This window comes from Atractosteus spatula, chromosome 23 (assembly GCF_055471065.1).
Source record: "Atractosteus spatula isolate fAtrSpa1 chromosome 23, fAtrSpa1.hap1, whole genome shotgun sequence".
Classification (NCBI taxonomy): domain Eukaryota; kingdom Metazoa; phylum Chordata; class Actinopteri; order Semionotiformes; family Lepisosteidae; genus Atractosteus; species Atractosteus spatula.
Window position 1 is genome coordinate 1828109 of NC_142728.1, and position 25103 is coordinate 1853211.

General features: G+C 39.3%; 1 protein-coding gene across 6 annotated transcripts in view; it reads right to left on the reverse strand.

Annotated features, from left to right (window-relative positions):
* dennd1a (DENN domain containing 1A) overlaps window positions 1-25103 on the reverse strand; it is a 267700-nt gene that overhangs the window by 13138 nt on the left and 229459 nt on the right. For all 6 annotated transcript variants that reach the window (XM_088940720.1, XM_088940718.1, XM_088940719.1 and 3 more), the window contains one exon: window positions 10588-10676. In XM_088940720.1, coding sequence (XP_088796846.1) covers window positions 10588-10676 — 89 coding nt within the window. The remainder of the gene's footprint in view (window positions 1-10587; window positions 10677-25103) is intronic.

Below are 25103 nucleotides of genomic sequence, written 5' to 3' on the forward strand. Positions count from 1 at the left end.
GAAGCTAAAGACAAGGAAGAGACATTTGTTTAAATTGTTGCATTTCTTTCAAGAAATGACTTGGAGCAATAAACGTAACTACCAAACAGGCCACATGCCAGGAAGGCATCCTTTTACTTGTAACCTTTCTCATGCTGTGAAAGTGGCAGTGTTTTTACAACGTTCTGAGTCTCAAATCAAAATTTCAAGTAAAAATAGTGAAGGAAGTGCTTCCTGAAATCACGTTTAATAGACATACATCTGTAAAGATGCAATATAACGCTGCTTTGATAAAAAGGGCACAATTTAGATGAGCTTTCAGGAGCCACTTCTAGACACAGCAGAGCTTGCAGTGACGTTCGAGATGACAGCCTGTGTTTTTACTGCATGTTCTCAGGTACACCTCACCATGGGAGCAGTTGGCAGACGAGGGTACTTGCCGAAAAGAAATGACAGTAACCTGGAGCTAGCAAAATAATATTAATATGTATATATAGATTTATCGAGCTTTTGCCAACTCTATAACATATTTGAGCAAGGAGAAAAATTATTTTGTGAGGACTGGTTGTGCTTTGCTTGCTCTGGCTTTTTGCTGTAACCAGCAAGTTGTAACACACAGTACAAATTAAAATAAAACTGCATAAATACCGTCATTTCTAGTCATTTCTACTGCACAGATCTATCTTTATTCTTGGCCCAACAATAATTTAATTTCTAATAGTGTAATAGTTCAATTATTAACATTTTAAAAACTGCTTTTGTTTTAAATGGCATCAGAAAAATGACTTTTTCTGTTTCCTCTCTGTCCTATGGTAAACTTTTTCTGAACTCCACTTCAGCTCTCAGTTTGCTTGTTCCCTGCCATTGCTGCGGTTTGAAATGTGAAAATGCCCCAAAGAGCTGGGATCCACTGGGCAAAACATCAGAGAGGCTGTACTGTAGCAGGCTTGTTTGGGACACATCCAGCTGAGCACTTGAGCCAGTGGGAAGGACTGACTTCCCACATCAGCCAGTGCAGCTGATGCGTACTGGACCGTGGATAATGGAAATGGGGCATTGGTCTCCTTTTCATGGATGCACTTTTCTGGACACTCAAAGTGCTTCACAGGTCATGGGGATCCCCTCCACCCCCACCAGTGTGCAGCCCCACCTGGACGATGCGCTGGTCCGCTCCCCACACACCAGCTCTCAGTGGGGAGGACAGCAGAGTGATGAAGCCAGCTCAGAGATGGGGGTTATTAGGAGGCCATGACTGGTAAAAGGAAACTTCCCAATTTCCCAATGGGAAATTTGGCCAGGATGCCGGGGTTACACCACTATTCTTTTCAAGAAAAAATCCTGGGATTTTTAATGACCACAGACAGTCAGGGCCTAGGTTTTACGTCTCATCCAAAGGACGGTGCCTTTTTAACAAACTAAATGCAGTATTCAGGTATTTTTACTAACTGAATAATTCACAATTACGTATGAGGAAAAAGTAAGCTAATAGGTTCACATTATATATGATATATTTGAATACATCAAATATTTCCAGCTTGATATGTTATTGTATGTCGATTGCAATAGCTCAAACCACAATTTATTTCACAAAAAGTGCTGATGATTGCATGGTAAGAAAGTAAAGGAATTCCCTCAACATGACTGTTTTTAACTTCGTTTTGTCTTCCATTGTATTTTCTTCATTATAAACGATGGACAGAGCAAATGGTGACTGTGAAGCTTATAAAGACTGGTGCTATGGTGAAATGTTGGTTTAATATGCGTTGGTGTTTTTTTTTGTAGCAGTTACCTTTGAAGCCTAAAATGAAGATAACCCAGTATATTCTATTTGTAAGAGATTTATTAAAAACATTATAATCAGTGCAGACTGTCATAGGTATCTCGAATGTGTGGAAAATTGTTTTTTTTTTAAGGTGGTGACAGCGAAAAATAAAAATCTGCCTCCTTCCTTGGTTTCTACAGAATAAACAATTATCTGATTTAAGGCAGCTGAAGCAGAACCTCCTGAAATGAATGACTGACAATATATCTATACTATGGTGCATGGTTCTCAAAATAAATGCCTACAACACTTTATATTTAAAATGATTTACAGCATTAGTTTTTGTAAAGGTTTTTTAGATTTTTATTGGGATGCTAACCCCAGCATTAAAAAAACAACATCAAAGCACTAGAGCTATTGGAAAAAAACACTTTGGATGAATTGTCATCTCGAGTAATTGACAGCGATATAGGCAGCCTACCTACGCACAGGAGAAGAGGTGATGAGCACAGAAAATCATGTTAAACCAAACAAAAAACAACAGGAATTCTTACAGCAGTGTTCCCCAGTTTTAACAACAGGGACATGCTGCATCTCCCGGCTTTTCATTCAAATGAGCTCTTACATTTTTTAATTAAACCGCTAATAATCCATTTAATTAAACCTTTTTATGGATGGTCTCCACTTGGTGATTCTGAGATACAGTGTCAGTGTTCTGCGCAACTTTGAAAACTGTTTATAAGCCAAAAAATATCTGAGCGCTCAGGCTTAGTAAAGTACTACATACTGTAAATGTAAATAATAAAAGGTACTTGGCATCTATATTGAAAATAAACTAGAGGAGGAACAGTTGTGACTGGAATTCCTCTTCGTATTTTGAAAATGTCACACTATAAGAACTTACACATTCGTGCCAGAAGTACTGTAAAAGAACTGCGCTGTCCACTAAGGGTACAAGGTGGAGCCCCTGGAGGTAGTGGCTGAGACGATCATCATGGACAACGTCTCCCATCCCCTCTATGACATGTTTGTGAGATTGAAGAGCACGTTCAGCAATAGGCTGATCCAACCACGGTGCGACAGGGAGCGCTACAGGAGGTCATTCTTGCCGTCTGCCATAAGACTGTACAATGCATCCACTGCGTGTCTGGGCAGGGGCAACACTGACATTGACCTGTTTTTGAACTAAACATTAAACTCTCTGCTTACATGTGGTTTTTCCTACTTATAACTGTTTTTTTTGCAATATATGCTAGGTACTATTTTTTTATTTATAAAAAAGCGATACAACTTTTTGTGTACTGTTCTGTTTTTTGTATATTCTGTACTGCGAGCAACTTTTTTTAGTGCACTTCTCACTGACTGTACTGACGGTATTGTATTGTTGTATTATTTCGTTACACTGTGCTAAGCTGCTGTTGCACTGCAATTTCCCTCACGGGATCAATAAAGTATCTATCTAAGATGTGATGTTCCTGAGCAGTTAAGAAACAAAATAAAATGTTTAAATGATTTAAAATCATGTACACTAAAATTGTTGTGCTGACAAACAATTTTAGCGCAGTGCTTTATATCAACTGAAAAAATACGATCAATTACAAATCAGGAAATTTTTCATAACTTCAATGGCTTTCAGCTGCTCCACAGGAACATGCAGGTAATGATATTATGCTGTTTCTTTTTCTCCACAAGGGAGCAGTAAAGAGCTACAGTTGTTTTAGCTGTGGAAGTCTCCAGAGACGACAGAATGTGAAGTACATATGTGTGTCAATACCGGTCATGATCTGCAAGTAATCTGTTAATTCAGAAAATAAGTGAGGAAAATAAAGTTTGTTTTTTTCTTATTATGAGTCTGAAAACTGTTTTTTTTTTTTAGCAAATATCGACTTGAACAAGCTTCGGTCTATCACTTCTAAGGAAAAAAAAAAGAGCAGTTTCAGCTCTAACGGCAGCGTTACAAGAACCCAAGCATTTCTAAGGGGCCGTGTAAAGGCTTATAGAAGAGTTCTTGCTTTAGCTGGGATTTCATTTCTCAGGCACCAATAAGAACTTTCAGTATCATTTGACAGCTGCTTGAGTAAGCTTTACACATAAATGCCTATGTAACAGTTTGCTAAAGCTAGTGCGAAGAATACAAAGCTTCGAAATTGTATTCCAGCACAGCCAGCACGTTGCTTAGTTATGTCTTTCCAGAACAAAGCCATGCTCTCCTCATTTTGATGGCTGTTTCCCTTGTCTGGGAATGTCTTCTGCATAATTTGAATATATATAAGATACAATTTGCCCTTATAAAACTAATAGTTTCAGGTCAACCTACCATATAATTATATATCTGGTTGTTAGGCCGTTTCGTGGAAGCTAAATTGGCACAGCAGGTGTACATTCTGAAGTGGAGAAACAACTCAATTGCAAATTGTTTGAATTGCGATAACCCTATACCCTCTCTAGTTCCTACTGTGACTACCGAGTACAAAAGGAAAGGAGAGATTTACCAAGTTCCCTATTTTTCACATCAGAAAATAAGGCGATTATAAAAAACTTTACTTTTTTTTTTACAGAGTTCTTTGAAATAAGATTCTAAATGCAATTCTAATTGCACAAGAACATGCGCCTGCAACTTGTTAAAATCCCTTGGAGATTTCTTAATCATTAAATGTACATCATGACCTTCAGCAAAAACTATTACAAGTATTAAGTACAAAGGTCGTAAATCAATGAATAGGTTTTTAATAACTGGATAGAAGCCCGAAAGATGTCGTTACTTATCCTAAATTTTGCATCAGGGATGAATGTTTACAGGGATATTTTTCCAGTAAAGGTGTGATTCTTGATTACAAAACTGTGAAATAACTGAAAAGAGAACGCGCTCAAATGTCCCTTCTTAGAAAAGTGTCCCAAGTTAAAAGTGAAGCACACAGGAAAGGTAGACAGTCTAAAACTGCCATAAAAGAGCTGAAGAGCTGAGAAAAACTGAGAAAATACATCTATAGTAAAAAATTCTCAATTGAGAAGCACACAAAGACATAGAAATCTGGAAAACCTATAAAGCTTTTTTGTAGTGTTTTAATATTCTGCTACAATGATGTGTCAATATACAAAGAGATATTAAAAACTAAATGGCGAATGAGAAATCTTCTATATTACCAGTACATGTTACTATATATACAAAAAGTCTGCATATCTCTCAGTCAATACGTTACTGGTGTTGAAAACAATATTAGGGATCTACTTTCTTTTTTGCTGACCCTCTGCTACACCCTCAACTATTTACAATTTAAAATACGTATTTGATGCAGATAACTGAACAATACTTTGAATTAGTACCTTGATCTGATCTTAACCTTGTAAACACTGGCCAGAAATGTCTCCCACGTTTACCTGGAAACACTATGGAACCTTAGTTTAACAGACTAATAGATGGAAGGGGTGTTACTGTTGAATGTCCGTCAAATCACAAATGACAAATTTGCGAAAAAATCTTATATATAATGTGCATTTTCAAAACCCACTATTATGTGTGAAAGAAACATAATACTATATATAAATGGTTGCTGCATCCTTTGAATATTTTTTAACAATTACAATCAATATTGTCAATGAAAATTGTTCCTCTGCATATTTTATCATAAATATACATTAATGTTATTTTTACCATAAATATACTTTTATTATTTCAGGTGTCATACATATACTGCAGACAATTCACTAAAGCATATGAAACAAACACAACATCTACCCCAACAGGACACCACTGATATTCCTGAATTTTAAACCTATGCAGTATTTTTTTTTACCTTGTTTTATTGTTTGTTCGTTATTGTGGGGAAAGTCCGGTATTTCTGACTTCACAGACAACATTCTCCTTTAGCAGGTTTTGTCCATTAAATGCAAAGTCGGTTTGACTAAGGATTTACTGCACTGAAGATGCTATGAGCAAATGAGAAGGGATTGAGATGCTGCACTGGAACTGCCTCCAGACACAAATTCATTGACTTTGTAAATTGTGAATTTGCAAAATAGCTTTGAGCCGTACCCTGCCATATACGCTATATAAGTTGTGCATTTGCATTTCAGACCCAGAGTCATCAAACTTTACCAATCAAAAGTACATCCAAAGAAATAAACCAGATTGCCTTAAAATATACAATATATAATGTCAGCTTAAAATAGTGCATGGAACGTCTTCTGCATCGATAATTAATAAGGTACGCACAACACATAAGTGATTTTTAACTAGAATAGTCTATATACATTGCGGTATTTTTATATGCATCTGTGACAGAGTTGTGATTATAAACTAAGGATCACTGTGTGAAGAATGTTTAAGAGCCTGTGTGTTAGTTTTCACTCACCCACTTAATGAATACGTTCAGCAAAGTGTGAACTTTTTTAATTTTTTTTTTTTTATAGAGCTTTTGGGAGAACAGGCCTACAGAATTCATTTTTGCGATGTGGGTTTAAAACTATAAAGTATTTTTATTCATTAACAGTAAATAAAAACATGCTTAGTAAAATGACAAACAAAGCATGAAATGTACGTTCACCAAACTTCATTCATACATGTAATTGTTTTGGGGTCCTAGATATCTAGCATCTAGAGTCATCTAGAGCTGGAAGATCATTTCTGTGAGAGTTAAAGGAGTTAAAAATGGAACAAAACGTTTGAGGCCTGTCGATGATGATTGTCTCTCACACTCCTTAGTGCCCAACGTCCTACTTCAGTACTGCTTCCAAGACGATTATGCTTCTCTTTTGACTTCCCCAGTCTTCAAACTTAAGTACAAGTGACATAGTAATGGGCAAGTTGGAAAAAAAGATACTTGAAAGTTTAAAGGTTCTTTAAAAGATCTAAACCAACACAACAGAAGAACACAAAGTGTACCAAGCAACCTGTGCACATTGCGTGTCTTAGCAAAACAAAATACATACTGCGCATCCTTGTTTTAACTCACTAAAGTTGCCTCCTCAAAAAGAGAACATGCTGATAATATTTTATTGCAACAATTTTCTCATCAATATCTTTCCTTTTATTGCTAACCACAGCGTCAGATACTCTAGTCATAATGATGCACAAACTCAGCTGCCTATTTCTGCCCGTAAAGTCTCATCGTCTCTCAGACCATGATCAGTTCCACTCTTCTCACATTCCTGCCTGGCCATTATGTGGCTTGTCAAAGAGAACTGCTGTAAATTCCTCAGAGTTTTTTAGATATACATATATAAAGTGACATAAACAGACTTTTTTAAAATAGGTTGATACATTTCAAATCCTGGGTTTCTTTTTTCTCATCTACATGTTCTAGGATCAGCCTTTTTTGGATTGCTATCGTGCTGAAAAACAAACCTTTCATTCAGAAGATGCCTTCCTGAAATCAATGTGCCCCTTTGAACAACAGAATGCCAATACAACTGTTTGCCACTGAACTGTGTTACAACTGTGTTAATAACACCGTTTGTCTAGAACTGTGTTCAACCCTGGTCTTCAGACTCCAAACATAAAATTAGTGGAGAGTGTACAGGAAAGACTCACCAGAACAATTCCATGAACTGATCTGTCTTAAATCAACAGGTTAAAAAATGCAAAAAACTTAAAAGCCAAATTTCTACAAAGTGAATGCACCGATCAGAAAGCATACATGTAAATGAAGCACATGTTGCTTCAGAATTAAGAATAAAAAGCACTCCCTTAGAAAACAGGGTTGTGGGTGTACGGATTAAACTACCAACACATTATGGAAGCTCATTCTCTCTGGTCCCTCAAGAACAGCTTGTTGTGGTTCTTGGATCAATAAGCTAAAAGCAGCCAGACTAGCAAGAAGCACTGAACAGTCTCCACACATCTGTTGAGTTCTTATTCAGCTATGTTATTATTATATACTGTAGGTTTTACAGAGAGGAAGAAAGGTTTTTTGAGGAGCTGAATTAGAAAGGATGGAAAACACGCTAACGTGTTCATAATGAGTTATTTAAAAACCGAAGACAACAATAAAAATGTAAAAACAAAAAAGACTGAATAAATTCAACCAGAATGTCCCTTCATTATTGCTTTGAAACTGATCTAATGAATCCGTCAGATAATAAGTAATAATGAACCTAAATAATGATATTTTATTTATATGAATTCTTATGATAATATTTTTGCTACAATTTTAAATGAGACATGAAAAAGTCAAGTTTAAAGGAATTTTATGGACAATGACAATGAACATTTTTTTCCAGTATTACATCCTTCGAAGTTAGCTTTATGTACCCTGTACAATACCTTCATGACACCTTCTGGGAAGGTACACAGGTACATAACAGGCTACACTCATAACCCTATAACTGTTAATCAAAGACATAACTGGCACATAAGTTTTCAGAATAACTATCCCTAACTTAGCCTATACCGTTCAAGGGATGGGACAGCACAGTCCAGTGAAAGTCTGAGATGAGTTTGATTGCATTGAAAATGGCCATTTCCAGAGAACACTGAAGGAGACACACACAAGGTGTATTTCCCACAGTGCCCCGAGCTGCAACAGTGCTGCAGAGGGTCTAGCGACACTATTGCCATGAATGGGGGATTCCCAGTGAATGACCATTCCCAGTGCTTATTCTTGATGATGTTATCCCACCTTTCGGCGATTTCTGAGCCATCAAGTCATAGCTCTGTGTCTTAACACACACTACAGTATGTTTTACTTCACAGCGGAAATGTTGTGTTACTTTTTTTTTTATCTTTTCAGCATGGAATAAACTGAATAAATAAAGAGAAAAAAAGTAACACAATATTCCGGGTGTGAAGCCCTCACAGCCAAAACGTTGTGTTTTTCTTCTCTTTCCATCAGGGAATAAACCTTTAACGTGTTCCTTTCCAGCCTACGCATGCTGATGTAGCTACAGTACCTACTTGATATAGGTATCACACGACAATTGTGCTATTGCATGAGCACATAAAGTACGCCAGAATTACCAAGTCAGAATTCCGAGATAATTTTCTCGGAATTCCGAGATAAGGGTGAGGGGTTTTTTTTCCCTTGGTGGCAGCGATGTGCTTCCGTACATCAGTTCAATTCAAGACTGGAAAAAGACAGGGCACCTCCATTCCACTGAATCCTAAATCAATGTACCAGGGAAACTCATTTAAGCAAAAGAGAGCTATTCCAATTGATCCATTCATATCTGTCCAAGTAAACCCATCTTCTGGGCACTTATAATGCACAATCTTCCAGGAGTGGTCAAATCTCTACAAAGCAGTGATTTGCTGATTTTCTCTCAACTTTCTGTATATGCACAGGGCTGTCTGGCACGAGACAACTCAAAACAAACTACAAAAGTATTAAAACCATTTGCATTCTGCCAGCACACTGTGTTGCACAAGAAATTTAATTGTGGCAGTTCTTTATAGATAACAGCTATGTGCCATGTTTCACTCAACACAAAATATTTCTGTTTGTACATCGCTGTACCTTTTTAGAGCATTTATACATTTAAGAGCTTTAATAAGAGAGTGTTTTGATATTAATAGACTGCAGGTGGGAAAAGCACTAGCTAAAGAAGGAAATAATAAAACTGTACAGTATAAATTTAGAAGAAACTTTTCATGTTGCCCTGTAAAGAATGAATTCCACGTTATCTGGATGATGCTCGAGGCTACCAATGACTCTGACGATCATGTTTACACAAGTAATATTTCCGTTCCTTTACAAGAACGAGAAAATAATTTGGAAAAACTAAGTTCAGGAAGATGGAACACATTTAGATAAAACCAATTATACTTCCATTTTACTGAGAAAAGACATGCAAGCTGTCATTTCCCTTTGTTTTCTTCTTCGTCAATATTGAGCTACAGTTATTAATATCTAAAGTTCTGCATCTGCACCTGCTACACAATCTGTGTCTAACTATGCTAAAGTGATACACCAGTACATTCAATTTTATCCTTTATAGGATTGTGCTCAGAAACAAAACAGTTTTTATATGTACATAAACATGTTTTTGGTATTATTATCCAAGATGTTTGCTGACATGGGTACGGTTTTATGAAATTAATGAAAGAGAAAAAAGTAAACTTAGCCTTAAATGATTCAAACATTTGGTTAATATCAACTTTTAGCAGTGCCCCACACTGTGCTAAATGTCTTGATGAGTACGTTTTATTTTATGTTTTCAGCAAGGACAAAATAGCAGGCTATATAATAATGCAACTTATTGAATACAGCATATTCTTCTTTTTGAACCAGCTCCACTCACCTGCCCAATATTTAAAAATAGAGTAGATGGGGCAATACAGTTGATGTTGAAGTAAGTATCTTAAAATACATAAAATAGCCTTGCCCTATTTGCACCTTTTCTTATATCTATAAAAAGCACCCTTTTAATGAAAAATGCTTAAAAGCACATAATATTCAAATAACAAGATATAAACAGAAACTAAATATACTGCATAATAAAATGATCCATTCATCTGCTTCTTCCAATTCAGGGTTGCAGAAGAGCCAGAGCCTATCCTGACAATCAAAGGGCACAATTCAGGATTCATCCTGGATGGGACACCAGTCCATCACAGGGCAGACAGACACACACCAGTTTTACCAGAAGCCAATTAACCTGCCAGTATGTTTTTGGACTGTGGGAGGAAACCAGAGCACCCAGAGGAAACCCATGTGAACACGGGGAGAACATGCAAACTCCACGCAGACAGCACCCCAGGTCTGGAATTGAACCCAGGGCCCCAGCGCAGTGAAGCAGCAATGCTGACCAATGCACCACCCTGCTACCCATGTAATAACACCCCTCTACTTAAAATCATAGTGAAATAAATAAATAAAACACTTGACAAAGATCACAACTCAAGGGCTTACTGTTCTGGACTGGACACTGACGTTCTCCGGCCTTCGACTGCCACGTTGCTCCTGGGCCTCTTCGCCACCAGTGGCCGAGGTGGGCGAGCCTGAAAAAAGCACAGGGTCACCATGGAATGGGCAGCACTTTGAATTGTTTAAATAGTGGCAGAAGGATTGCTACTGAGATCACAGATGAGTAAAAGAAAAAGGCAGGCAATCATATACATCTACTGCAATACAAGGAATATACAATATTCATTCCTTTCCTTTGTTGAATTAATCAATGAATATGTATAGTTTTTAATCAAAACTTAAATGCTTAGAAAAAAACATTTTTGGGGGGAGAAAAGACATAGCACAAACCCATAAAGAGAAATCAAACACTAAAATATACTGATTGTGATGGTATTCGCCCCCCTTTGTCACTAAGAACCTACGTGAGATGAGGTGCTCAATTGTTCTTTGAGAAGGCACACAGCTAGTTATGACTTCTGACTGCGTGCAATAACGGTGCCCTATATGATTTCAGAACTAATTCTACTGTCTCTGCAAGGTCCTTCAGTCAGGTGGTGAATTTCACGCAAAGATTCAACCATTAACTCCAAAGAGCCTTCAAAACAACCTAGGAATCAAATTCCTAGGCTGTTAAGGAGGCAGAAATCAGGAGAATGGTATACAAAAATTCAAAGGCTTTGAACAAAAAGGGGAAGGTGTATCGTGCCACCCAGACACCCAGCCTAATCAAGCTGTTCCTCCAAACTCCACAGCTGGGCAAGGAGAGAACTGGTGACAGGTGTCACCGTGAGGCCAACAGCAACTCTGAAAGAGCTCCACAGTTCAATGGCTGAGATGCCAGAATGTGTCCATGAGTCAACGTTAAACCCTTCCCTCCTCCAATCTGGCCTGTACAGCAGAGTGGTAAACCAATCTCACATTGTGCATGGAGCTTGGCACAAAGCATGGAAGTAACACTGCAAACATGAGACAAAAGGTTTTGCGGTTATATGAGATCAAACTTCTTCCCCACATTCCTAGAAATGTTCCCTTTCTGGGATAACTTAACTACCAAAAAAAAAAAACCAAAGGAATACAATTTTCTCTACTGCAAGCAAACAACACAAGGGATGGTCTGCAAAACTGAGATCTGCTTCATGCTGTGCGTCCCATTGGGCAATGCTAAAAATACAGGGTATGGTATTTTTACATTGGAAAGCAAAAACCATGTACATGGAAAACTAAGCTTTTTGGCTAAGTTTTAGTTTACACCATCTCATTCGGAAAATGCCCAGCCATTTACACTTGAGAGACCGGAACAAGACCGGCAGACCGCTTCAGGGAACATGTCAGAGCTGTGAGGATCAAAGATCTCTCCAAAACCGATAGTTCCCCCTTTCACCTACAATGGCCAAGAACTTACTGATCTCTCTGTCTGGGTCCTCACGCAGGAGGTTTGGAACTCCTTTTAAAGAAAGACAGCTGAAACCAAAATTATTCTTAAACTTGGATCACACCTTCCCCCTTCTCTCAACAAGAGACTCATCCCCTTCTGAATCTTCAACGTTCATTTGCAGACTGCGGCTCTCCACACCTCTGCTTCTGCTCTCGCTGAGTCCGGCCACTCATTCCCACCTGCTGTACAGTATGTCCTTTTCTTCACTGCTCCGCGTCCCTTCCTGTCTGCTCTGACTTTTGTTCTCCTAATGCCTTATTTCTTTGCAACTTTCCCTCTCTCCTTCCACAGCCAAAATGTAGTGTTTCTTTTCTTACCCTTACAGCACTTAACGAACCTTTACCTCTCCCTAAACTCTTTCATATACTATTGTTTGAAATCCTCTACATGAACATACAGTACACCATGTACTGTACATTAAACTAAGACAACAGAAATAAATGCCTTACATATTTATGTGGTATCTCCGATCCTGGTACTTGCTGATGGCATCTTTATGAATTATACAACTAATATGCTAATAAGAAGATAATTATCCAAATAAATGATCTTCTAACTTTGAAAAGGAGTCAAAATAAAGCACATTACTGGCATCATAAAAGAGCCAGTTAGTTGGCTGTATACAGTATATATACTGTATACCTAAGTCTTACACAGAGTAATGGGTTTTGAGGTGTAAATGGATGATCAATCAATTTCAATCAATTCTCATTTTACAAAATGGCCTTTCATGGGGAGCGCCATCTCAAAGCATTTACAAAATGGACTTTGGCTGGACAATGGCACTAAAATTAGAATTTCTCCATTTACAAAAACGACATTCACAGCAGCTGGTAAATAGTAGTTCTTTCAATTCCACATGAGAATGGGGAAGGTCTAACACTAGGGGCATGTTTTTGGCAATCAGGTTGATAGCCATGACGTGCTGTGCCATGTGGTGAAATGAACTAGACCATCATAATTAACAAGGGTATGAAAGGAACTAGGATTGCTGGGATCCATTAACATTGCAGAAGCTATTAGTTCACAGGCTCCTTGGACATATCGTGGGTCACTGTAGACACTATTTGGGGACTTAGAAGTTTATTTTTCACAAGTCTTTCAAAAGGGAAACTTCTTCAAGACACTTCATTACCAGAATGAATATGCAAAGGAGAAGATTCCATGTTAATTGTAATATCGTGGGATCAGTAAACCTGAGGCACACATAAACAGCAGTTACATTTCTAGGGGAAATTAACTGGGTTTTCCAGAGGTATTTCTTATGTGACCTCCAGAAGCAGCCAGCAATAAAATCTTTGTATATACTGTAGAGATTGCTGACACGGTGCATTAAGACCTGGAATGTGTTTAGCAATGCACTCCATAAAAATAATAATCCATCCATTTGCTAACCGTTTAATGCAATTCAGGGTCGAGGGGGAGCGAGAACTATCCCAACAGGGCAAGACAGGACACACCCTGGATGGGATGCCAGTCCATTGCAGGGCAGATACAGACATACTGTACATTCACAGCAGGGCCAGTTTTCCCAGAAGCCACATAACCTACCAGCATGTCTTTGGACTGGGGGAGGAAACTGGAGCACCTGGAGGAAACCCACGCAAACCCAGGGAGAACATACAGACTCCACGCAGACAGCACCCCAGGAATGGAAACCAAGGCCTCATCTCTGCGAGGCAGCAATACTAACTATTGTGCCACTATAATAATAATTCACAAGAAAGAATAACCTCTCTGCTAGACAGAAATTTGTAAATCATGAAAAACCAAGAGTAATTAAATCTACCATGTGTGTGAAAATGACCCATTCCATTGTAAAAAGGGTGAACGTCTTTGGTCTGATGCTGCTACAAAGATATAGCAGACGGAGTTGCACACACTCCTGAAGGTGCTATGCAAATCCAAACAGATGTTATGAATCAAATGAACAGAAATAAGAGAAAAAAAATACATTTCTAAACAGAAAAGTGTTGCATTTTACAAACAAAAATGTTGGTTACAATTCCAAAAAGTGTAGAATTGATTTGAATCATGTCTAAAGGGAACGGAGTTTTAGGTGTTATAAGGGATTAATTCCTTTCATAAATTAGTCAAAGTGAAGTAAAAATAAATATATTAGATGTTTGCTTTATAATTAATAGTGCAGTGTACAAATCCAGAGAGGTTCTGGTGAAGTTGTACATTGCCCTAGTTAGAACACATCTGGAAAACTGAATTGAATTCTGGGCACCATGTCCTGAAAATGCTGCCATTCTGAGCGTCCAAGGAAGGGCAAACAGACTTATCACCCAAGACTGAAAAAGCTTGAATTATGACAAACTGAAAGTAGGCAACCTCTCAGGGGACACTTGATTGAAGTTTTCAAAACCTTCAAAGAAATTATGAAAGTTGTTTCCAGCAGTTATTTCAAGCAGTTTTTATCAAGTTGAATGCAGGGACATACAGAAAATGGCAACTCATTAAGGGCCCTATGTTCTGACATAATGTATCTAAATTTATTCTCTTAGCAGGTATAGGGTGATATGTACCTGATTTCCATGACTGAACAGTGGGCAGCTTCTCTCTGTGCAACCTGTTGGCAAATTACTATCTAATACATTTGCTATGAAGTCTAACCACAGGGAAGACCTCATCAAACCCTGGATCTCAGCAGCAAAAGAATGTTACTTTTGGGAATCTACATCCATTCTCTCCATTGACTCTGGTCCATAAATATAGCAGTGATGTTATAACCCTGCAGTCACTTGCAAGCTGACAGCCCAGTCAATCAGATACTGGTGAAGCTGTTAATGGTAATGGCCATTTCCATTTCTGGAAGCAGAGAAGCTGTGTAATAAAATAACTAGGCTTCTGTGTAATAAAAAAGAAGGGGGTAAAAGCACATACAGTATTCTAAGTGGGAAATTTCAAAACCTATAGTGTCCTATAACAAATATGTGAAGTTCATATATGTTTTCATTTGTGAATATAATAAATCATATTTCTGTTATAGTCTGCCAAACCATGTTCTGAATGCAGTACAAGTTTTTTTTTCTGTTAAACATCAGCTGCCACATCTTACGCCATGTAATTACACACTTTGAACCTTGGAATCTGAGATTGAGAAAACTTGTCGAGATGTTGGATGGCTATGACTGTTACTGGTCTTCTCATTTCTTTCAATGAGGGTATTCTTCTGTGGGCACATGAAAGTGAAATATGGTCAAGAAAAGATGTCTGTGCTTAAGCCCTTCCTGGTGAGCTGGAGCTCTCAGCCCAATCACCTGATCTTGAACCAGTCTCACATACGGATGAAGCTGAAAGGCCAATTCACTGGCAAGAAACAAGAAGTAGGTATGCTCATCGATACACACTTTTACAGGTCGTACTGTAAACAGCACACTGCTTGCCTTCTTTTGAATGTAAAGGCAACACCTTTGTACGGTATCTAGATTTTGAATAAACCTTTTCGATTTTTAATGCCAAAGATAAATACGTTCACTAATGAAAGCGAAACTTGGATTTTAAATATATATGCTTCACGCATTACAGTTCATCCAATGCCAGCAACAACTCTAATCTTATGTGCATACAGTTCTGCAGGCAGTGCCACTTTTGGAGAGATGACATGATCCACCCCCCCCCCCCACCTCTTTCCACTGGAAAAAAATTAAGTAATTTGAATGGCAGCCATGAAACTCTCTGGACCGTTGCTGGCACAGTGATTGCTAACGATTTTCAGTCCCAAGGCTTTTTCTAAAAGGATGTTGACTTTATGCACGAATGGGTTTGATGTGGACATGCCTCCCCTCCTTGCAACAGCGTTCAAAGCTCGAGCCCTACTGACCAGCGCAAATAAGGTTTGCAAATCCTCTAAATTACTGTAACTAGCATGCAAGGAAAACAAATGAATCAAGAATATGGCACCAAGGAGACAAAAATTGATTTTGTTTTCTGAAGCGGTGGACTAGTCAATGAAACACTCCTCCACAGGCCGCATTTATATCCTGTTACTAGGAATTAAAACAACAAACTTTGATCGTGTCCTCAGAAATATTCCCCACTTCTTTACACATTTCCCCCTAAAAAGTGTGTCAAGCAAGAGTAGATGTGGCTATTCGAAATTCTAGTTTCGTGAAGAATTGTAGTAATTTCACACCCACAGCAGGGTATGAAAGTTTATTCAGGAAAATATGTGGCCCGATAGTTAAGAAAAAAAAGTTCTTACCAGATGCTCCTGTCATAGACTCAACCTTGCTACTGATTCATTTTGTATTACCCTAAGTGAGCTTTTTGAAGTCATTTAGCACCAGCTACATGACTAATTAGAGTGCTAGCATTAACAGCACCTCGTTTCTTTAGTCCTATTCTACTGAGTTATTTTGTAGATCAGAAATTTCTTCTCTCTTGCTGAGAATTAGCTTTGCACTTTATAGGATCTTAAATTACCTGCCCTGTACATTCCAGTTTGGGGACTGAACCCAGGGCCCCAGCAGTATGAGGCAGCAACGCTCACCACTTTGCAACTGTGCTGCCCCAAAATGTATATATTGAGATTAAAATGAATGTCAGAAATGTCAGTATCATAACTCTGAAAATACAACATCTCTAATCTGAAGCATTTAACAGTTATTTTGTATTTTAAATTCAACATATACATTCGCAGTAATAGTAGGAAGGAGAGGTCATTCAAAATCCCAGAGTGTTACTCAAAAAGAGGAGGGGTGTTACCCGGGTGTCCTGGCCAAATTTCCCCCTGGCCTTTACCCATCACGGCCTCCTAATCATCCCCATCTCTGAACTGGCTCCATCACCCTGCTCTCCTCTCCCCACTGAGAGCTGGTGTGTGGGGAGAGTACTGGGGCACTCTGGCTGCTGTTGGATCACCCAGGTGGGGCTGCACACTGGTGATGGTTTAGGGGTTCCAAGTAAAGCGCTTTGGGTGGAGTGTCCAGAAAAGTTCTATATAAGTGTGAGGAATTATCATTATGTCCCTAAGAGTTCCCATACAGTACTTGAATGAAGCATGTGCCATATCCAATCATACAGCATCATAGAATAGATGAAAGTCCACTGCATTAAGACAGAATTATCAAAGAACGACAGCATGGTAAATAATAATAAATAATAAGCCAAACTAACTTAATTAATTAAGTGCTAAAATCATCCCATGACACAGAGATCTAAATCCCTTCACAGGTGATTACATACAAAAATGCACGCAGGGATTCCTTGGGAACAAAAGTATAAAGACAAGAAATAGTAATAAAAACGATGATGATGATGGTGGTAGCTAATATTAAATTATAGCTGCAAGTACAGTGTGATGAGATGTAAGTGCAGTGTGATGGACTGTGAGTGCAGTGTGATGGACTGTGAGTGCAGTGTGATGGTGTGAGTGCAGTGTGATGGACTGTGAGTGCAGTGTGATGGTGTGAGTGCAGTGTGATGGACTGTGAGTGCAGTGTGATGGTGTAAGTGCAGTGTGATGGACTGTGAGTGCAGTGTGATGGACTGTGAGTGCAGTGTGATGGACTGCTAGTGCAGTGTGATGGACTGCTAGTGCAGTGTGATGGTGTCAGTGCAGTGTGATGGACTGTGAGTGCAGTGTGATGGTGTAAGTGCAGTGTGATGGACTGTGAGTGCAGTGTGATGGACTGTGAGTGCAGTGTGATGGACTGTGAGTGCAGTGTGATGGACTGCTAGTGCAGTATGATGGTGTCAGTGCAGTGTGATGGTGTGAGTGCAGTGTGATGGACTGTGAGTGCAGTGTGATGGACTGTGAGTGCAGTGTGATGGACTGTGAGTGCAGTGTGATGGACTGCTAGTGCAGTGTGATGGTGTCAGTGCAGTGTGATGGTGTGAGTACAGTGTGATGGACTGTGAGTGCAGTGTGATGGTGTCAGTGCAGTGTGATGGACTGTGAGTGCAGTGTGATGGTGTGAGTGCAGTATGATGGACTGTGAGTGCAGTGTGATGGTGTAAGTGCAGTGTGATGGACTGTGAGTGCAGTGTGATGGTGTGAGTGCAGTGTGATGGACTGTGAGTGCAGTGTGATGGACTGCTAGTGCAGTGTGATGGTGTCAGTGCAGTGTGATGGTGTGAGTGCAGTGTGATGGACTGTGAGTGCAGTGTGATGGTGTAAGTGCAGTGTGATGGACTGTGAGTGCAGTGTGATGGTGTAAGTGCAGTGTGATGGACTGTGAGTGCAGTGTGATGGACTGTGAGTGCAGTGTGATGGTGTAAGTGCAGTGTGATGGACTGTGAGTGCAGTGTGATGGTGTAAGTGCAGTGTGATGGACTGCTAGTGCAGTGTGATGGACTGTAAGTGTAGGAGGTACAGTATATTTACATTTAATCATTATTTTTGTTGTGTTACCATCATCCTGAAGCACTGTATCCTGACATGTTATAAACACATCAATTAACTTAATAATAATCTAAAGAGCTACTAATCTAGAGTTATTCTAACAAATGTGCTGTCAGTGGAGCATGTGATAGTAGATGATGGTTTTTAAGTGCAGACGGTATTTTTAAGCTTTGTCATTATTTCTGCATGTTCTTCAACCATAATCTCAAAAACAATGTTTTCTTATGTTATGTCCACATCAATTAACTTAATATTTTAAATAGCAACAAATCTAGAGTTATTCTCAGAAATGCGCTGACAGTGCAGTGGCTGATGTGCTATAAATTTAGAAGATGATGTGCTGTGCCTGTCATTGTCTTGACATGTTATAAGTACATCAATCACCTTATTAATAGTTATTTTATTGAGCAGATCTTAAATTTTCTACATAGCTGAACTAAATGAAACAGAAATTAAGTGCTGTTTCCTAATTCTATTCTGTTCACTATTTTCTTAAATAATATGAAAAAGGATAAGACACAATTAGTTTCATATGGAACTGAACTCCCCTGAACTAGCGCCCTGTGGATAAGTAAAGTAACTGGCTTTATTATGCATTTCATCATTTCATGAGAAGAGAAGGGCTCCTTCAACAGAAGCGGACATTTTTTTGTTTCTGCTTTTCAGTTGAAGTTGTTTGTACAAAGCCGAGCTTAATCAGTTCAGATTTCTGAAAATGTATAATTACCTATGAAGAGCATTTAATAAATCTGACAGGACAGACAAAAATAGTGCTGAATGCTGAAGGATACTCAATTCAAAGTACAGCATGTCACGTGGATCATTTAGCAGTGCGACTACTTATTTAATCATTTCAACTCTTGCTTTTCTTCACTGACATACAGCACATTTTATTTGCAATGGGGAAGAATATGCTTCCATAGTGCCTGGATTCCCTGTGAAGGTGAGAGCTCTGTTAGCAACAACACCTTCTCTACTGCCTGCATTATTTCACATCTTTCTCTTGACACTGCTTAAAGGAGCACACATCGCCCCAGCCATTAACACAAACCCAATTAAATAACAATGGCGAGAAGCATAGAGCCTGGCTTGCCTGGCTTGTTTTGTGCCTTTCTCAATATACTGTAGCTTGTGTCTAGGGACGCAAAGCAGAGTAGGTGATGTGCGCGCTTAGGAAAATCACAGCAAACCAAAGGTTCTGAGAAGATAAAGTTGTAAAAATGCACATGAGCAGTGGGAGGCAGAAGCTCAGTAATTAAGTGTTTTGTTTTAAATATGCAAGGTAGGAAAGGTTGTTTTAAGGTACTGGCACTGCTCAGTAATTGCTTTACACAACAGTTAAATGTTATTATAAATAAGAAACTGCAGCATCCTAAATGTCCCAGGTTTGAGACCCAGTGGTATTTGGGCTCAAGACAGGTATTTAATCACCTGTACCTTTTTCACCTGGGTGCAAACGACTTGGCTCTCGCTGTTTGGTCCCTGCCTTGTGTTCCCTCTGCCCTCTGTAGACTTTCTGCGTGTGTAAGAGCCCGATTCATGACCAGCACACTCGGGGTGCATTAATCAATTTGCACAACAATATGTATTTTAAGTGAATCACCGGGGGGGGGGTGGGGGGGATCTGATCCATACTGACAAAACCGGAGGCAACGCACAAGAGTTCACGTCCTGTCTTGACTGCCACTCTAAAGCCACAATACTGCATTGTGCGGGTTCAAAAAGTGACTAGCCGCTGTGCAGTGGTCATTCCTGCCTCTCCTCCCACAACACTTACCCAGCCACCCCCCCCCCCCCACCAGGTCGGCAGTCTACAAACCTGGGACGAGGGGGCTGGAAGGGGATTAAGTTTGGTGGTATTTGTCTGAACTTGAAACAGGGTGAAACTTGGGAGAAAAAGAACAACAGAGCTAATTAGGCGAGCTGAGCTGTCAGAGCGGAGCCAAATGGCTCAGCGCCAACAAACAAAAGGAGCGGGCGGGCGATGAGCAGGATCGATGGAGAAGACTGCTTCATTAAGGACTGCAGAACAAAGGCGGGAGGTGGGGGGGGGGGTGAAAAAAGGGAACGGAAAGCTGTTTAATTAAGCCTGAGCTGGAAGGTGATGCGTGAAGCCGGCCTGTCATCGTGCTGCGAATACTTTCACCTTTCTTGTATAGCTTTAGAAAAACCCAGGATCGGCCCTGAGAGTGTCAGCGGCGGAGGCTTAGTCCAGGGAGAAATGCTAAGAAGGATTTGGATCCCCAAGCCTTCTGGGACACGGAGGAAGAAAGGCAGAATTCCCTCTGGGTTTTGAACCTGACAAATCTGACCAGGCATACACGAACGCCTTCGGAATACAGAAGCAGTGACCACATCTAATCCATGAGAAGAGAGAATTTCCACTGCGTTCAGGGTTTTCACTGCAATTATTGTAGCAACATTAAAGTCCTCTGTAAAATATAAGTGGAGGGTAATTTATCAAGAGCTCAGAGACCTCGCATAGACAACGTTTACCACAGTGTTATGGTGCTCAAGCCAAGAAAATGCGAACATTATTATATTTATAAAATATGGAACATTCCCGGGACGGTGTAACTTCTGTCAATCAGTTGCTAGAGGCCTTTGTCCGTGTGAATGAGACAGCAAGGCAGGAATTAAAACCACAAACTCAATATAAGAAAGACCAAAAGTCACAGACTGAAGAATAAAAATGATTTTTAAAAATCGTCTCTGTGTGTGAGACACCTGAAAATCATCCAAACGCCCGTATGTCCGCATGTACACAGCGAAAAGACGCTTGGCAACTTTTCTAAGCTGTGTACGTATTTTAATAGAAGTAATGTGAAACAGCACAAAAGACTCTCATTCACTGGCAGACAGAGCTTTTTGATGGCACTGAAGAATTCGTGTGTCATCAATATTCTTAAAAAAAAGCGGAGACAAACCAGTTCAAAAGTCAGCACATGGGGGTTTTGCCACCAGTTGCTCCACGACATTCTGACACATAATGCCAAACTAATCTCTTAACTAAACAGTCCTATACGCCTGCAACTATGTCGTAGTATATTTGGGAGATGGAAGAAAATTTAGAAGCAATTAATTAAAATGACAGTTTTGATGATAGTAAATACACATACTGTAGGTACTGAGGACATTGGAGAAAAGCCCTGTAGGAGCAAGAGGAACATGACATGAAGTATTATGTTGAGCAATCACCTTCAAGTGTTTGTGGAGATTCAGCGTCTAGCACTGTTCCAGGAATAACTGGCTCTATCGCTTTCTAACCACAGAGTCTGGTGATTGTGTGAGGGCAAAATCGCCTAGCAGGCTCATACCACAGCACTGTGGACAGCGACACTTCAGCTGTCCCTCAGTGGACAGAGAATCTTGTCATGAAGGCAAAAGCCAAAGAGTTTTCTAGTCACCCCTATCCGATGGTCTGTCCCAAAAGCAATGAACCAAATACTAACAGCAACTTTCCAGCAGGACTTGGATCTGTAAAACATAGCTGGGTGAAGGACATCATACAGAGGCAATAATGAGGCGTGTCTGGCTCAGACCCTACCTACTGCTTAAGAAAGAAGGGGCATATTAACTCAGGTGAAAGAACAGTGTTTGCGTGTAAAGAGCACTTATAAAATATTGAACTGAATAAGTTGTAGAAGAAGGCTTGTTTACTTGCCAGTACTTTGAAGTGTAATTAAAAAAAAATCAAACATTCATCATGTGACCCGCACAGACTGTAGCTGTGCTATTCATTGATTGATAAAACAGCACAGAAACAACAGAAACTCCTCCCTTTCATTTTTTAAAACACACATTACTTCTGCTTTTTTCAAAAAACACACCAAGAAATAAAACAAAAAACTGCACTTCCCTGACAGGCTGGTTTGAATTGCACCGTCTTAAAGCACTGGGTTAATGTAGCGGCTACATCGCTTGAATAAAACGTGGATACTCAGTAATAGTGTACAAGAAATGACACGAGATGCGGTAGAATAATTACACTGACGTAAGATATAGACGAACATGAACTGATTTAGTGTTGAAAGAGAAGCAATGTCCTCCCCCTCCCCCACACCTGCTACATTGTGAGAAGTTACATTCCAGGCTGGATATACTCGAAAGAGGATAAAGGGCTCCCTGCTGCCCTCCAGAACAGCAGGCGTCTTTGCGGAGGTCCGGATAATGGAAACTAGACTTACAGTACAGAGGTTAATAGGAAGATCTATGGCAGGATACCGACACAACTATTTAAATTAGCAGGGTTCCAGGGAGAGGTTTGGACCCTGTGAATATTGAAAAGAAAATGAAAGAAAATGTGAAATCACCTGTAACTGACCATAATATTGTTATGAAAAGGCACGTCACCCACGATATTGTAGAGACGTGAGTGGAGATTTAGGACTACTGTAATACAACAAAACAAGTTAAGATGGTGCCCCTAAGTCACTCTGATAGGAAGAGGTGCTATTGTCTGCTTTTGCTCTCTGGACTATACTGTACTGTATGCTATCATTCACATGTAAATATACTGTACAATTTGATTAGGTACTTAAACTAAATCTTATTCACAATTTCCCATTAGGTCGTTTTGTGTTGTAATTCATTTGAAAGAGGTGTCCAAATCCCACTGTTAACACCATGTTCCATTTTTATTCGGGGTTTGATTCATTAACAATCCACAAGATTTAAAAGGGAATAATACCTTTACTGGATATGACCTGCAGACCGCAATGTGTTACTTGCACAGCTTACATACACTTCTTTATTCCTGTGCACATGCATCAAACTAATATCCTTACATATACATTCATTAGATATATCGCATGATCCCAAAGTGTAATTCTTTCTTCGTACTTATTTTGTACCTTTCCCCCCCATTTTATTTGTGCTGGGTAACTTTACTCTGTGCCCATTGTATTATTCTTCTTATGAGAGTATAACTTCACCAGCTACTAAAGTATTATAAACCACCATATATTCAACATATCCATATACTGTATATAATACAAATCAATATTCAAGGAGGGTGATCTGCAAAGGAGCAAGCAGAAACGAAGAACAAAGATAAAAAAACAACATTTTGACTGTGGTGCCCTCTTCATCTGAGCAAAAAAACACATGTTATCAAAAGCCCACAAAATGGTCAATTGCAATCCTTCTAATAATTTGCTAATGACTGAAAAATAACGAGAGTAAGAACTGTAACTTGAGCTGGCAAAGATGGACATTATAGAGATTGATCAAGTTAAAAACAATGACGTGTTTTGGCTGCTGCATAAAGCAGAGCATTAAAAAGCATGAGCTCAAGAAAAAACATAAAAAACTTACCTTGAGATCACTGTGTTTGTTTAAGGAAATCGCACACATTTTTGTCACATCTTCAAACAATTAGTAACTAAGAGAAAGTGAAAATAGTCTCCAAAAAGGCGCTTAGATTACACACTTTGCCACCTTTCTAAATGTGTTCCTGGTACCCTTTATACAAGCACTTGATGATGGAGTTAAGTGAGAAGAAACATGTTGGTTCTGGATTAATTACCACTGAGAGAGCCGTCAAAACGTGCATGCAAATTAAAACTCAATTTAGGAATTGTGAAATAAGTTGAAGAACTTCTTTGGGGTGAAAAAGAGTAAATTTACAATTTAAGGAAATTATTTAGCATAAATAGTTATCAGCATTGTTACTATATGTGGGAACTAGATGTTCTATATATGGGAAACAATAAGGGAATTTTATTATGAGAAAAAAACAATATGTTGAAACCACATCTCACTGCAGGGAGAAGTCTGAGGAGAGGACTTTATTAGGGGAATAATCATTAAAGTCGATAAAGATCTTGCAGTGAACACCATGCAGCCCAGGCTGGAACCCTATCGAGAACTTCGGCAGTGATCTCAAATTAAAGCTGCATCACCTTCCCCCTTTGAACAAAGAGACAGCCTCAACCATTGGTTTGGCAGAATAGTATTTCCAAAATTTTCCAATTGAATCGGTGCATTCCAGGCCTAAAATAAATGCCAAAAAAATATCGCAAGAAAAAAATATCCTTTGAGGCATGAAAATGTTTGGGGATTTGAAAGGCTAAGAAAATGAGAATAGATTCTTCACGATACATTTATATATAACCTACTGTATAGAAACAGGTAACGGGTTTATTCCATGCTGAAATGTTTCACAATGTTTCGGCTGTGGAGCCTTCTTCAGGTGGGGCACCTGAGGCACCAGAAGAAGGCTCCACAGCCGAAACATTGTGTTTCCTTTCTTTCCTTCTCAGCTGGGTATCAGGGAATAAACCTTCACTTGTTCCTTTGCAGCCTACCAATGCTGACGCAGCTACCTGCTTGAACGACTTTAACCTACTGTATGTAGATGTATCTGTTGAGTTATGTTTTACAGTGGTAATAATGGCTTAAAAGAAAAACAGGAGAAAAAAAACATTTCAGAAACAGATGACAAACACGAACTTCAAAGCATTTCAGATTCAACACAAAGACCAGGAACAGAGGGCTCAGTGAACAGGAAGTACAACTGAACTCAGCAGCTCTGTCCACTGATGACACTGGTTTACACAGTGAGTGCAGAAGCCCATTTAAAAACCTGCCGTGTCAGTGATGGGAATACTGGACCTTTCAGAAAGAGAAATGATGGAGAGTTAGAACCAGAAATTCAACCCCATGGGCTAGATGAGCCAAACAGTTTTCTTGCAACTGTTTCTTCGACCTGTGTCTCTGTCCTTCCTGTAA